The 17,038-nt window shown below is 39.2% G+C and overlaps 1 protein-coding gene across 1 annotated transcript in view; it reads right to left on the bottom strand.

Annotated features, from left to right (window-relative positions):
* PDE1C (phosphodiesterase 1C) overlaps positions 1-15,869 on the bottom strand; it is a 289,933-nt gene extending 274,064 nt beyond the window's left edge. The window contains exons 1-2 of the mRNA XM_036406364.1: positions 15,785-15,869; positions 6,946-6,954 (exon numbers count right to left, since the gene is read on the bottom strand). Of these exons, the coding sequence (XP_036262257.1) occupies positions 6,946-6,954; positions 15,785-15,869 (94 nt within the window). The remainder of the gene's footprint in view (positions 1-6,945; positions 6,955-15,784) is intronic.
* Between the last annotated feature and the right edge of the window lie 1,169 nt (positions 15,870-17,038).

The raw sequence follows: 17,038 nt of genomic DNA, 5'->3' as shown, positions 1-17,038 counted from the left end.
CCAAAGAAACTCCTCTTCCACCTTTGAAACCTCGTTATCTCTCTGTAAGATGATAGGTCATATTCATCTCGACCCTTACTATTGGACTGTTTCCCAAAACCCCTACACCCTATATGAACCCCTGCCTCTGCCCAGTTCTGCAGAAGAGCTTCGCAGAAGCTGCCAATAAAGACACATCTGTGGAACTTCATACAGTGCTTCTCCTCTCTCACCTCTGTGCCTGCTGAGGTACTTTGCAAGCAAAGAGCTGAAATCACTAAAGAGCTGAATCCACCAAAGAGCTGGTCACACTTAAAAGCTGAGCTGCTTGCTAAGATTGCCTGCGGCTGGGAGCCTGCCTGAGGCACCTGGACAAGTTGTACTTAGCAGTACTACTCTATCTGGGACACCAACGGCTGCTGGGGTTGAACCGACCCCGAAAATGCCAAGCCATAATAGGGCACATGCTTATAATATTTTTGACTGTATCTTTAAAAGCAAAGCAAGATAATTTTACACCAATCTCTAACAAAGGTATGCATGACTAGAGTCACTCAAGCTCTACCTAAACACAAAGAAATAGTATAAAAGTAAGTGAAGAATGAGGGAAGATACAAAAAACAGTATAAAAGCAGGTGGAGAATGGGGGCAAAGTTAAGGAAGACTCCATCATAATTGCTAGGATTAGTTGATGGTCTAAATCTGTCTTCTCCCCTATAGGGTAAAAATCATACTCTATGCATGCTGAATACTTTTGCTGGGGATTAGAGCTTGTCTGTGTATTTGAATATGTTTTTACAGTCAGCTACTATCACTGAAAATTGTTACAATTTTATATTAATAAAGAGTGTTATTCCCTAAACTGTTAGTGGGAATCCTTCATGGGCACTAGCATTCACCAGCAGTGAATAGTATACATAGATAAAGAGGAAGACCCTCTGAGGAGTGTCCCATATGCTGTTTTGGTGTATTTCTCTGACTAAGTCAGTTAAACCACTCTCCAATCCAGCAGGACCGCTCACTAAAGGGTTACCCTAACAGGATGCTGACAGACTGGTTGGGCACAAGGTTCTCAGATTTCCTGGGGAACTGACAGCCAAATGAAATACTAAGGGTCAAGTACATTTCCCCGTTAAAAGTTAAGGAAGCATCCCCTTTTCATGCAACATCCCCCCTTATGTCCAATGAGGCCCTGTAATTTTTAGATACTAAATACACTTTTTTTAATAGCTTTTCTGATATTTTAACCATATTTTTCAGAATTTATTTCCATTCAAACACTATTACACTTCTTGTATCCTTTGGACAAAAATCTTTGGCAGCCACTCCCTCAGAAAATCCCAACATAAAACCCCTTGCTTAAAAAATCCCTTTACAATGAAGGAGAAAAAATTAGAAAAGAAGATAAAAGAAAAAGAAAAAACTATTTGCTTGGGGTTTTTTACATTCTTGAGAAACAAAGTGAGGGCATACAAGCATGTGCAGTCAAGACAACAGGAAAAAAGAATACCAGTAAATAACTTTCTGCTAAAGTAGAAGGCTGGAACTTGCAGAGTTCTGGAAAATGAAACAAACAGTGGAATGTTTCAGAATAAAATAAAAAAAGTAGATACTCAGTAATTTTCAGTGAAACATTGATGTCTCTCTATCCTTATTAGAAGTCTTCAACCCACTACTTTTGTCCAGTTTGATCACTTTTCCCTTCTTCTCAGAAGACTTATGTATTTGAAAACTGTTGCATGCATGTCCCTCATTTTACCTTTGACAGACTATTTAGTTACTCACTCTACCCTTTTTTTGCTAAAAGCATATTTTCTAGACTTCTAGATTACAAAAGTGTATGGGGAGTGAGAGGGGCAGATACAGATATTTCTCCGGATTGATGTCTAAAACAAGTCAAATGAACAACACCTTAAAAGAATCTATTTCTCTTCATTGATTCTAAAGGAAGCCAACATAATTACCTCAGCTGATGATGCCTTAAATTAAGTGAAATCCTGCCCTGACCTGGTTATGTATGCTGCTTGTACATGTCATGCTTGAGATTCTCTCCTTGAAAATAGTTGGGCTATGTAGAAACTACCAGCAATACCATGTAGCAGTTATAGCTACAGCATAGAAGCTCAACCTCACAAATGTCTGATCTGATGGGAAAAAGTTCTTCTTGGAAAGATTCTCAAGCAGATTCATTAGAAAGTTACCATGGAAACTTTTTTTTTATTCATTGATAAGCTCTTGTGGCTGTGACTCTTTGGATCTGAATTTTGTAATAGCAGCTAATTTCTCAAAGGCACATTTTTCCCCTTGCTGCATGTGCACAAAAACCATTAAACAATGTGTGCTGCAGGGATAAAATAGAGTGATCCTTAAGAAAGAAAGACGGAAGAAGAAGAAGACGGAAGAAGAAGAAGACGGAAGAAGAAGAAGACGGAAGAAGAAGAAGACGGAAGAAGAAAGAGAAGGAGAAGAAAGAAACTCACTGAGCTGTGCACAGCTAAAGGAATGCTAGACTAGAAGTTCAGCCTCTGATATGTGATGTTTGGGGTTTCCTGTTCATCAAAGGAATTGGCTTTCAAAATAAAGGATCCAGTAACCATCAGAGAGCAACAAACCTTCTTAACTTCAAGCACCTGCCAGCTCTAATGCAACATCAAATCAAATTATTCTCTAGCATGGGGAAAATGCAGTAACTCCAGAGCACTTTATTGATAGATACTTAAATTGACAGTGATACAACTGCACCCTCACTGAGCCAAAGAAGCACTTCTGTTACCTGGAAATACAAGACTCATAGATGCATTACTCTCTGTCAGTACTAAGATACTAAGTGATGCTTTGGGAGGACAAGTTTTACTTTTAAGTATCACAGAGACCTAAGTGCTTGTATTCACACCTGACAGCAGAGCCCCAGCTGCCACTTGATTAGGAGCTTTTGTAAATGTCATCTACTATGAAGACAGAAAGGTTCTGATAACTATCAACAACAGCATGCGTCTTTATGATCTTAGTGCAACCAGGTGTAAACAAGTTGTTCCTGAAGAACTAGGAGAGATAGAGCCTTTGTATCCATAGTAAAGGTATCTTAGGCTATGTTTGCAGTGACAGAAACATTCAAAGAATAAAAAACCTAACCACAGTACTCTGCATTTTCCTTTAACTCCTGATTGCCCTGGATTGTTTTCAACTGCCCTGATTCTGCCCAATATATGCCACAAAACAGAACGCAGGAGATCATGCAGTATTAGATTGATTCCCCCAACATCAGTTACAGCACAGATGTGCATACCTTCCATCCAGCAGCTCTATTTCAACTGCATAACCCAATGCCATAGGAGGAGGCATTTCAAGGCTGGAGAGGAGCTACAGGAGTACAGCCTGAAAATACATTTTCCAGCTGGGACACCTGAAGGGAACTAATACACTGTGCAGTGCCACAATTTCTCTCTTCCCTAGCACAGAGGTTCATAAAGGAGAGGAGATACCACAGTAGTGTCAGAGGCAAAGCCTGGCTTCACTGATGGGTAAGATGGCTATCGGGGCTTGAACATGAGCCAGTAACTTGCCTTAGCATCAAAGGCAGTTAACAGTGTCCTGGGCTTCATTAAGTGTTGCCAGCAGGTCAATGGAGGTGATGCTTCCTACTATGCAGCACTAATCAGGTCACATTTGGAGTGCTGGGTCTAGGTCTCCACTTCCCTGAGCAAGAGATGGAGACAGATAGACACAGAATCCACCAAAAGCCAACAGAGATGATTAAAGTACCTCATGGATAAGCAAAGTCAAAGACCTGAGACTCTTCAACCTGGAGAAGTGAAAGCTTAGGGGGATCTCATAAGTGTGTAGCCAGACCTGTAGGACCAGGGTGCAGTAAGGACAGAGACAGGCTCTTTACAGTGGTGCCCAATGACAAGACCAAAGGCAATATGCACACACGGAAGAACAGGGGGTTCCCTCTGAACATAAAGAAACACCTCTTTTTTTCTTACTGTGAGTTTGTCCAAGTACTGGCACAAGTTGCTCAGAAGCTTTTGGAGTCTCTCCTCCTTGAAGATATTAAAAAGCCATCTGGACATGCTGCTAAGCAATTCTGGTATAGGTGGGTATGCCTGAGCAGGTGTATTGAACAGGATGGCCACCAGAAGTCTTTTCCACTCTTAACCACTCTGTGATTCTGTATGCTTTCACCTTTTCCCACAGCTACAAGATGCACGGAGCAGACAGACCTCCTTGAGAGTTCAGTTTCTAAAAAAAAACTGTCAGCTCTTGTGATCTTCCTCTATATTGTCTCCTCTAGGTACATTAGAAGAATAGGACATACTTTTAGGACACACATCATCTTTCATCCTCCCCCTACGCAAAGACTGCAATACTCAACAGCCTGGACTGGACCAATTTCCATAACAGTACATAAAGACAAACGTTTCAGGCTAGTTGATTTACTAAAAAAAGAAACATGGCTAATCTGACCAATTTTTTTTTCCATTAGTTGGATATACTTCTGTGCTACAATGAACAAATTGTATAAATGCTGAGCTACTATTCCTATTAACTATTGCTATTTTTCCTGTAAAAATGTGAGCTCAGAACACACATAAAAGACTTTCAGGTATTGGGAAGCATGGCTGACATGGTTAACTATATGTCAAACCCACATTTCAAGCACCAAGCTATGTCTACGTTTTCTCTCACTGGGTCTATTCCAAAAGCAAAAAAGAAAAGAAGATCCACTGCCTCTGATTTCTGTTGTTTGTATCAGACAAAGAGATGACTGGGAAAGGCAATAGGCATTTCTGAGTTTTCTTTCTCAAGAGATGAACTCACTATTTTCATATATGTGTAATTTGCATATGATTTACATAATTTTTTTTCCAGCATCCTATTTTAATTTTTAATCTGTATGCACCCCTGGGATCATCACTTTGCCACTCGGGTTTTCATCAGATATCTTCCTACACATGAATAGGCTCTGCAAAACAGTAGCATGCTGTGGGCTCTGTCTCAGCTCCAAGGACAGTTCACTTTAAAGGAACTTCAAAACATGCAGTCTCTGGGAGTTTTGTTTATGCAGTAGTTGTGTTTACAAGGCAACAATCCCATTGTTTTCAATAGGGATTAATTATACACCATTTCCTTTGCCCTTCTGTTTCATTCTACAATCCCAGGGGATCCAGATTTAGCCCTATGGCTGTGAATGGGACTTCTCAGGAAGTTCCTTTGGTGCCTGCTCTTCCTCCCTTCCTGGATAGGAAGGGGCCCCAGGCATCATCCAAGCCCAGAGGTGATCCAGAGCACACCTAGATAATACTTGAGGAAGCATGTGCCAGGAAGCCCACACCTTGTTCTGTGTTTCCCTTGGAGGACACCTATATCTATTCCTGAACATGTAATTTTCCCCATTCCTCTTTTCCTACATATCACTTCTAATGTTTCCCCCTGAAATTCAAAAAGCCAACAGGACAGAAGAGTTAAACAAGGTAGGCAATTAAGTGTGAATGATGCCTTTACTACTCCTCTGTTTGGATCTTATTTAAATCCCAGGTCTTCTCTGACTTTAATCCTTGATCATTTGTAATTCTCCTAAATTTTTGTACAATTGCTGCATAGTTGCTTTACCTTTCTGTTTTCATAAAGTTGAAAAAATACACACATGCATATTTAAAATGAGGCCTAAGAAAGTCCTTTCTTTGCCAATAACATCAGGACTTCATCTGCATACTGACAGAAAGACAAGAAGTGGCAGACCTGCTATGTCCTTTAATCACAGGAATCCTGTATAGCTGATTATTGCACATGCCACACAGCAGAGTGGATTCACAGCTCAAGTATATTAGTAGTAGCTCTGACTGAAAATGCCCTGAAGTTTACTGCTTTTTCATCTACCAAGACCAGTAGGTTTGCATGGGCAGTAGAAAAGGAGCATTACAACTTCTTTTTTGAAGAGATGTCATCATAATTCCTCCCCTTAACTGTTCAGCAACTAACTTTTAATCATCAGAGAATTCTCCCTTCTCACTCTTCTGTGCACTGTCTCAGGAACAGGAGGTTGAATGTGAACAGCTTTGTGGATCTAGAAATATTGCAAAACTTGTTCACTTAATGGAAATGCACTAAGTTTCTGGCTCCCTTCATTCACTGTCACTCTATGGATGTTGCTGAGGATTTCCATATAAACACTTTGGTGCATGGACTCTTTATGTACTTTTGAAGCAGCATGGGATCAGATATAATGGACTTTAAGAGTTTTTTAGGATTCCATTCAGGAGTCAAAATATCTGAGTAATAAATCCTGCCCTGGAGTACAGCACGACCTTAAAATCAGGATACAAACAGACTGCATTTTTGCCTGTACTTCAGAGAGGAAGTACAGGGCAGGATTTGCCACCTTCAACTCATGAAATCAAATCTGATTTAACAAAACTTAATGCTGCTTTGGCTCACCTTCCAGGTGGAACAAATAGGAAGGGTTTCTCACAAAGAACAATATGTGCAAAAAACTACAAAAGATAATCCTGGTAAATAAACCTTTCATTAATATTCAATACAGCAAGTCAGCCATACCATACAGTAACACTACACCACTTCATAAGCTGCTGGTGCAGATGTTAGGACTATGACCACTGGTCCTTTTTCTTTGCAGGTTGTGTGCTTTCTAAAGCTTGTAACAGAGGTGGGCTGGTGACATGATGCCTTCTGATATAATTGTTTCAAGCAATTGAATTTAAGATTGATGACTAAAGTGTATATAGAAACTTCTGGTTTATATAGAAACCAAGTGCTGCTTCACAGTTCACTGCCACTGGCTATCTGCTGGTGAGTACCAGCAGACAGCTCTTCTCAGAGACACCTTTCTAGCAACTGGTGTCCAGTTGTGATGCTAAAGCATTTAGTCACACAAATATGCTCTGCATTTTAAAATCAATACTCTTTTTAAACTCCTTCTTTTAAATCTCTACATTGAAGCCAAACCGTTAAGCACTTCAGACATGAAAAATGCCACTGGAAGTATCTTGCCAGAGTTACCAATATTACTTCACATAAACTACCAACACCCATAAAAGTAGTCATGAACATAATCTAACACTCTTTCCCCAAAGCTGCCTTCCCACTTAAAAGGAGACAGTTTTGTCTTAATACTACATAAATTTAAAATTTATATCTTTAAAAGTCACCAGGCTTCACATCCATTTGCTGCCATCTGTGATAAAAGAAGAAAAGACCCAAGGCTTGAGTCCAATAATTTATTGCACTGTGCTTGCAAGGTCCTTGATAAAGGCCCTGAGCAAAGACACTGACACTGGCTAAAACACAGTATCAGTCTTAGTTAATTTACATATGGCTCTTTAAATCGAAACATTAACCAATGAAAAATACTTTTGTTTGTTTAGTTCCTCTGGAACCACTAAATTAAATACCTGTGAAAAGCAGTCAATTTTCTAGTTACACCATAGGATAATTTATTGCAGATACCATGGAGAACCAGGCAGTAATACATGCTACATCTCCCCCACATCTCCCAACAGACACCTTGTTTTTAAGGCACATCACTAATTCTGGATGGAAAAATCCTTTAAGTCTTTCTAGAGACAGTGTTATTTCAGCAGCTTCAAAGGCAAGCAGGCCACAGTGAATGCTGAGTCAGTACAACAGAAGAAATATCAGGACAAACCAGTTTTGGCCTCTTGGTGGAGAAGGAGCTATCTGCCAGCCTACAGGTGCATAGCAGAAGGTATATGTACCTTCAAGGATCTCTGTGACAATGATATAAGGCCTTCAACCTCAATACTAGTGCTACTGCAGATGCAACACAGAGAGGTTAAATCCATGCCCCCTTAAAAGGTCTTAGCAGAAATAGCTCTCTGCACAGGAAGAAGTATATCCATACTGAACTGAATATACTCACTTTGTAGTTTAAAATTCCAGATTTTGGCAAAGGAAGAAAATGTTTGGATATTTTTTCCCCCTCAGATTTGACAGAGATTTCTTAAATTTGCTTATATAATAGTTTAAAAAAAATAATACCCACTTGAGACCAAATAATATTTTGACTTACTGGGGCTGCATAAGAGTCAGAACATAATGTGGCCTGAAAAATCTGTAATTCTGAATTTATGGTGATGTTCAAGGTGGAAAAATCATGAATTGTTTTTAAATCAACGGCCAGCAGTTGGGGGGAAAGACCATGTCCCTCCTCTAGGCTAATATAATGTGGTACAGTGTCACAAAATAAAGTCTGTACATTCTGAAGATGCCTTTTCCAGAGTACATTTCATAGCAAATAGCGATTATTACCAGTATACTTATTTGGTAATAATTACAGATTTGGGAGGGGAGAAGTAAATCAGTATCAACTAAATGAGCTTAGTATTCTGCTACTCATATCACTTCAAGCATAAGCATCCTATTCTGCAAAATGTCAGTTTTATTAGGAGAGGAAAACACACTTTGCACTTGGAGCACATATATATTGGCACCTACATATTATAGCACCTATGACTTTCAGAGAGTCTTTTTTCTCCTTGGCTTTCCATTCTTTGCACACTTCCTAGAGGGTTACAATTACAACAACTTGACATTTAAGAATAGCAATTACTCTCATTTAATCATGGAGCACATTTTATCACTATGCAACAGAGCTTCTCATCCTGTAACTAACTGAAGACCACTTGTTTGGAAAATCCTGTTACTTCAGTAAGGTTTAATGTGCAAGTCTAACAACAGAATCATGTCTTGAATTAAAATCTCCTTTTAGGTTTTCTTAAGGCTGTCTGCCTCATATGTGTAAATTATTTGTCTTCATCTAAAGATCTATTTTTAAAAAAGAATAGAATTGAAACTCAATATTCTAAACAGCAAAAATTACTGTAAGTAGTTTCAGAGAAAGTTAACATATTTATAATCTCTACTTCAAGTCTGTTTCCAAAAGTGTTAAATGACTTGCTCCACTTGAGCAATAAAAAAATTCCCTAGAAATTCTCTGTATGTGATTAGCTGTGTGTGGAGACCAGAGCAAGAAAAGTTTAGTTTTCAGTTGAGTCCATTTAAACTAAATCATGCTGGCATTTGCAAAGTACAAAATAAAAGAGAGAAAAATATAAAGAGGAAAACACTAGAACATAATCTGGGGACCAGATCTATTACCACACTTCAAGAATGCAAGACCCAAAAATGGAAAGAAAAAAAAAGAATGTGAAAAATTTAGTCCATAAAAAGCAATCAGCATGCCATATAGCAGAACTGCAAGGACCTCAGCTACCCATGTATGTGGGGAAGAAACAAATAAAATTTGATTTTTTAATGCTTTGAGTCGTAATAATGACTGACTATCAATACTAAAAGAGAAAGAATATGCAACATTAATCCAGAATCCTTATCCCTATCTCCAATGGCTATAAATCTACTTTAAGTCCTTGGAGTTGAAAAAGAATTAAGTGGTACTGACTGAGCAAGTTGTGTACCCTCTCCCCTTTCCCAATACACTTGGCAGGTTTCATCACTCTGCACAACAGTGAGAAGGAGGAGTGAGGTGATTGGAAAGGTACTAAATTGACAGATATGAAATGTATCATCATGCAGCAGTAGCTGCAAGAGAAAAACCATGCACTGCCATTTAATGGAAAGAGATGATGTTTGCACATAAGAAAAATGTTCAGAGGACTGATTGCAGCTGCAATGACAACAAGAGAGGATGTGACATAATGACCCAAGAGACTGTTTCATGTTGTTCCAGTGAACCATTCTACTCACCAGCTGGGAAGCCAGTAGAGACTTCATTAAGTGCTTCTATTCAGTAATTACTGCATCCTTCCCTGCACCACAACTCTAAATTTCCATACAGTCATAACACAGAGCTGTTGGATGTAATCATGAGGGTCCATTTCTCAGTCCTAAAAATTTCAAGCCTGTAGCTGTTAGAAATTTAGAATCGAGTTTCAGCAGATTTTTTAGGTACAAGCTCTGTCACCTGGCAAGGAGAAATAGGGAGCAAAATGATACCAGCATAACCTTGCTGAAGTCTTGCAAGCAAGCCATGGAAAAGCTGCATTATTTTCCTACCTTGTATTTAGGGTAGTTCCTTCTCCGACATACAGCAGCTTTAACTGGAAAAGACCAGGGCAGATCCTTTTGTCATTTAAACCATTGGAGTTCTCCTGACTGCAGTGGTGTGATGAATATTTACTGCTGGTTAGGATTCTGCCCCTTGATTTGACTTGCACTACTACACAAATAAGTGAATTATAGGTCCAGGAGCCTTTTGCTTTCTTAGTTATGCAAAGCTACAGAACTAGGAAAAATGAACTTGTATTTACACTATGTGAAAACAATAGACAAATTAGCAGAGCACAAGGGTTTGAAAGAGAAAATTTTCAGCAAAAACAGAAATCCCCAAAGACAATTAGTTTGAAAGCTTCTAGAGTTTGAGCAGCAGCGAGGGTGGGGGAGGGGGGGAGGAGGAAGAACACTGGGAGGTGGGGCGGCAGGGCAGGGGAGGGGGAGGAGGAGGAGATCTGGTTTTCAACATGGGAGAAGGAACTGTCTCGAGAGAAGGTTCTCCCTGTCAGAGCCTGCCTGCTCAGGAACAGGCCTGCCTCTTTCCTGCCTAAAACTGCTCAAAAGGCACAGAAAAATTAAAACCTCTTTATTTCTTTTGAAATATAGGGATTCTAGAAAATCTAAATCTTTAAAATAATACTTTTGTATCAATTCAGAAGGCACTGTGAGCAGGAATAGTTGGCCAAAAACCAGAGAGGAAAATAGCAGAAGCAATGTTATTTCTCATCATGTTAAAAGTGGATCCCTCCTTGTAGGGAGTAACATCATTTGTTGTCTGTAAAAGAGGCCTGACTGCATTTCTTTCCTTCCTTCACGGAAGATGGATAGGGGGAGAAACTCTTGGTTTAGAATCTGGCATAAGGAGAATAGGTGTCCTCATCTCTAGCCAGGTGTCTCCACCTTCTGCCCTATTTGCACCTTGAGTTTGGATCAAAAATCACCACAAAGCAAAACTCAGCACTTCTATAGTAACTGGAGGGAAAGCTTTTACATGCAAGAAGTGTAATAGAGTGTTTTCATAAAGAAAATTACTTACAAGACTTATAAAGAACTGCTGTGAGCTAGACTAAGTGCTTCAGTGCCACATCCTTCCTCTGCCACAACACCTAAGTTACAGTAGAACTCCTCACCACTTCACTTCATTCTATAAATCTAGTTTTAAAAATTTGTTTTATACAATGGATAGGACAGTGTTGCCAGATGCTTCTGGATATAAAAAGTAGAAAATTTGAGTTTGAGGAAAATATCTTCCTATTCATATTTATCATTATCCCAGGTTTAAAGACAGTGGACCAACCTCTAGAACGTCATTACAACAGCAAGTAACAATTAACTGGCATTCTAAGCTAATAGTCTCTCATTTGCACAGCAGTGATAAGGCAATCCACAGGGGGAAAAAAGGCCTTAATTTCCTCTCTGTTATGTTTTATTGGGGGAAAAAGTAGCCAAAATCAAACAAGAGCTCAAATACAGTATCTTGTGTATATAAAACTCCACATGCTCTGAAATTTGTAACACAAACAATGGCAAATAAAGATCTTGAAGCCTTCATCTGCAACAGATTGAGCTTTCTAGATCAAATTAAGTTGCATGATTCCAGTTCTTGAATAGTCCCACTAAATGGCTCACACTGTGGGTCCAATCTTTCCATCAACTACCAGTGCAAGAATTCCATAAAAGTGGAATATTCAAAATCCTCACTGGGCCAGTGCACTTCAATCCTCCTCAGAGTCTCTGTCAAAACAGTTGCGTCTAGAGGAAAAGGATTTGCAACTACCTTGTTTCTTTATACAGAATAAAGCTACATAGTATTGTCAAAGGTTTGCCTTTCTGCTATGGCACATCCCTCTCTTCTGCAGGGATCTGTGAAGTCCTTGGCAAGTGTGCAGTTCCCACAGCTGTTGTGTCCCAACACCAATCTGGTAAGCAGCTAAAGTGAAAATTAGAACAGTTGAGAACCTGCTCTAGTTTGCTCTGCTCTGTAAGCAGATGCTGTCCAACTCTAGAGACACAAGGGTATTTAACTACAAGCCTTCAGGAAGTAGCTCTTCTTGCACCAGGTTTCTTCTTTGCCTTCATAATTTCATATTCAATGTTAGGGCCTGGTCTTTCACTAATTTTCATTTAAATTTTTATTAGGTCTCATGATCAGTATATCAGTCAGTATAGATGTGAATCTCAAGTTTTCAAAACACTATGAAGATCATGATTTCTTAGAAGTCAGTATAAATGTGAATCAATATGCATAATGTTTTCATAGTGTCATTTTGGTTGGAAAAGACATTTAAGACCATTGAGACCAATTGCAAACTGTACACTGCCAAATACACCAAAAGAAGCAATGGAATGACCAAACATCCTTTTCCAGTGCTCTCAACCATGCAGTTAGAGATGATGATAGTGAAGATGGAAGTTACAATTATTACCATGCTTCCCTTCTAATAATACAGGTATTTCATCATGGACCTACCCAAACTCCCAGTGTGTTGTTCCCACTCTGTCTGCAACAGAGTTGGACAACAATTTGCAAATCTTGCATGACAAATAGTATGATTCATTTTGTACCCAAAGGGAAGCTACTTTCTCTCAAACTAATATTTCTCTGTTCCTCAAGGGTATCAGCCTTCTCTCTCAGCTAATACTACAGTAGCAGATGCAGCAGCTCAACATTTCCCAAGAATGTCTTAAAAATCATCAGGGCACAAAAAATAGAATTCTCGTCTGATGGAAAAAAAGACATTTAAGCCCATCCCTAACACACTAATGTTACTGTGGGGTTTCTTGGATAGATTTATTTTCTTCAGTATAGTGATTAACGAATACTTGAATCATTTAGGTCAATCTACCACACAGTGATGGTAATACTACACAGGATGTTTACAAAGTTTTTGCGGTTATGTGATTCAATACAATTCACATTTGCCCAGATACAAGAATAAATGTTATATAATACACAGGTCACAGAATCAACACACTGTGTGCATCAAATACAGATGCACATGAAAAAAAGTAGCACAGAAGCTGCAATGCAACAACTGTCCCAAGAAGCAGAAAAAACTTGAGTCTTGCTTTAAGACAATTTAAAGGGGATCACTCTAACATGATTTCTCCCCCACTGTTTTAATCAACCCCTTTCCACCAATAAGGAGAAACTATATTTGAGTAGATATAAGTGAAAAAAATAACAGTTTACTAACAAGCAAAACTGCAACAGGCAGAAAATAACAGTAATTATTCACTAGATACAAAATTGATAAATCTCACAAACTCCCTGAGAACAAAGAAGAATCCAAAATGGCAAAGTACCCCTTTCAAGATGGCATCCATCACAGGCAACTACATGTAGGGAGACAAAGCAGAAATGGCATCTGACCAAGATGGCAGCATTTGCTGGCAACCACGCAGTTTGGGAGACAAAGGGGAAAGGATGGCAGTAAACCTTTCTGGGAAGGTATGAGCTTACAAAGCAGTTCTAGTGGCGTATGGGAATTGCAAGCACATGTGGGGCCAGCTCCACCCCTCACTGCTTCCTTCTGCCACCCACTGTATTCCACCAGTGTTGGTGCTGCTGTCCTCTGAGCCACTGGTGTGTTGAAGTGGAGAGAAACAGTCCCCCAGAATCAACATGGGGTGGCCCGGTGAGGTACCAGCTCAAGCTTTGCACTGCCAATAGAGGTTTGCAAAATTCACTCTGAAACAGTTTTGGATTGCAGAAATGCAGTTTTTTTTTCTGGGTAGCTAGCCCAGAACTCCTTCCCCCTCCCCCCAAAACAACCTCTGCCTTAAGCAAAATGCCACAACACATGAGAACACAAAAAGGAAGCCTCTGCCCACACTACCTCAGCTTTAAGGTTAAAGCCAAGAAGTGTGCAAGGGATGAGAAAGCAAACCAACAGGTGAAAAAGGGAATTCTGCCTGTGTGCCCCAACCTGGGGCAAGTGTACCACACCTGCCTGCCCCATGAGTCTTGCTCCAGACCTCCAGATACGCCACCTTAAAGAGACAGTAACCTCACAGAGACAGTAACAATTTTTGGGCTCAGAAAGATATTAAATACTGTAACATTTTTGATTACCCAAGACGACCTTCAGTTCTAAACCCTTAGTCATTTGACCCTAAAATTGGTCCTGTTGTATTGCGAGCATGAGTAGCAATAAAGACAACAGAGCAACAACCCAGCAATCCTGTTGGTTTGTTCCTGAATTAAAGAGAAAAAAAAACAAAAAAAAAAAAAAAAAAAAAACCAAGCAAAAAAACCCCCAAAAATCCCAAAAACAAAACCAAAAAGCAACAAACCACCAACCAAAAAAACCAAACCTGAAGAGAAAGAATATGTTCATCCACCAGACTGACACAAAGTGATAAAAACCCAATACTAATAATGATGCTGAGAGTGGATGAGATTATGATGGGGGATGCAAAAGTGAGCATATTGCAACAACCTGTGGAGGACCTTCCCATTAGAGAAAGAAATTTCAAAAGTAGCATTGGCTTGGCAGTTTCACTTTAAAGTGCTGTATGAACATTAACAGATAGTTGGGATATCTTAACTATGTAAAGATATTTTAATGAAACATATATCTCCAGTTTTTTTCAACAAGCCTAATGTTTGCATGATGTTAATGATTGCAAAAACAAATTCTTCATGAATCAAAGGGCTAAACAGGTATGTCCATCCACACCAAAAAAAGCTTGTATCCATCGTTATTAGATGAAATACTGGCCCAATTATGTTAGTATCACAGAGGAAAAGCTTTCCTGATTTCACAATGGCAAGGAAGTGAAATCTCTGTCTTCTTAAAAGTATTCAAAAGGAATTTCTATTGATTATTACGAGTAAGTTATCCATATACTTTAACTTGGATTTAATCTAAAAATTCAAATGGGATGTAAGATTGCTTTGCTTCTAAGATCTATATGGATATGTATAGGGGTACATATATATATATGCACACCCTAGTAAGATAAGCATTTGTAGCAAAGCAGTCTGCTCAGAGAATCCTCAAATTTTGTGTAGCAAGTCTATTGGAAAAAGCCCTTTCACTTTGAGAAACCTCACTTTCCCCTAAGACATCAAACATAAACATGAAACAGCACTCTCCAAACAACTACAGCAATCCATCCTAAAATTCCTAATCTTTCCTCAATATTTCTCATTGCCTCAGCAATTTTTTTTCTCGTGTTTGTGAACTTTTACGTATATATCTTTATGCAAAGTGAGAAATGACAAAAGATTACAGAATTAGGAAATACTGGCTAAGTAAACAATAAAGTATTGCAAAGAAAGCCAAGGCTCCCAAGGACGACATTCTGGGCTCATGGGAAGGAAATGCAGCTAGCAAGCTGGAAACCTGCAATCCTTACCCAGGCTTTCCTGAGGTAAGGTTCCAAAACAAAAGTACTGCAAACATCTTGGTGAACTTGGGCCAAAACCCAAGCAAAAAGAAAAGAATGTAGAGTGGCTGCATATCAAAGGCAAGTTTCTTGGGCAAAAGAAATACAGAAGACAGAATGCAAAACTAATTCAGGCAAAAATTGCAGGCATCTGTACATTTTAGAGGCACTTATTGACACATGGCAGTTGACAACAGCTGTCTTTTAGCTGTACTTACTGGAACTACTAAGAAAGACAGGTAAGAAAAGAAAAAAAGAGAAGAGAAGAGAAGAGAAGAGAAGAGAAGAGAAGAGAAGAGAAGAGAAGAGAAGAGAAGAGAAGGAAAAAGAAAAGAAATAAGACTAATTAAATCAGGCTTACCGATTGCAAAGTTATAGCCATCAATACTGAATGTAGCACTTTGGCATTTTTTAAATGCATCCTTTCTGCTGCTTGGGTCTGTCATGATTCCTGCCAGCTTGTACTTTCAGTAGCTGCCTCTCTCTCCCTCGTGGAAGCAAAGCACTCAAGCTCACTCTAGCTTCCCTTGAGACAGCACACACACACCACACCTCACTTCTTACAGGGATCTGAGAGGCGTGCACCCAAGAATTTTCTCCTCCCCCAAACACTCTCATTGGCAAGTTACCTACATGCCTGCTCAGAGTTCAACTGGTTAGAGGCTCCCCTATCAAAGCCAGCAGTCAATTAGTAAAAGACTACCAAGTCAGTAAGCCAGCTGTATCTGTCAAATCTCTGTGTAGGAGGTAGCACACAAAAAACCAATAAAGGGTTAGATTTTGCTGTTATCTACCCACTGATGCTGCCTGTATTCCTTGCTATGCTGGAACCAGTTTCTGTGGCTCCTCTTACTCACAGAAATTTCTGACTTGCAGCAAATTGTGCTCAGATTTCAGCTCTTCAGAGAGGCAGTGTGTTTTAATAATTCAAGATATAATGAATCAACCCAAATACATTACACCATCAGTCATCTGCTACTTATGTAAACAGTGAGTCTCTAGAGACTCAACTGAGAGCACAGAACTAGAGATTATCAGTAAAGAAGAACACAGGAAAACAACATGTAATTTAGCAGTAATGTTGATAAGCTGAGCAAAATGTTCATGCATGCAGACACACAACACAGTCTTCCAAGCTCTTCCTTCTCCTTGTTTCTCATGGTTTGCAAATTCATGTTTCTAGTTTTTTTACTTAGTAATGTTTAGAAATGTTGACTCAGAGTACATGCTAGCAATCCACTGGTAAAAGGCAGGCAAGTCCTAAGAACAGACAAAATTTCTTTGTCTGTTCCTAAGAACAGACAAAATTTAGAGTCAAAGCTGGCAAAGTTTTCACAAGAAGGCCAGCTGCAAGTCAAAGTTTTATGAGTAGGCATCTAAGGAAACACGGTCAACATCTTAATGATCCCAAAACACATAAATCTGTGCAATTCTTTCTTTTTCTTGCAATATATGTTAAAACTATAAATGTGCTATTTAAATGTTCCAGTTTTTATGTTCCCAAGAAAAAACTTAAATTCCACATAAATGCATCAAATTTTGCATTGGTCTGGATCAAAAGCACTTGGAAACACTAAGTTGCAAGAAGACTACCATCAAAGCAATAGCCAGGACA

This window comes from Molothrus ater, chromosome 1, assembly GCF_012460135.2.
Source record: "Molothrus ater isolate BHLD 08-10-18 breed brown headed cowbird chromosome 1, BPBGC_Mater_1.1, whole genome shotgun sequence".
NCBI lineage: Eukaryota > Metazoa > Chordata > Aves > Passeriformes > Icteridae > Molothrus > Molothrus ater.
The sequence above is the reverse complement of the archived record's forward strand: the minus strand, read 5'-3'. Positions and strand labels throughout refer to the sequence as shown.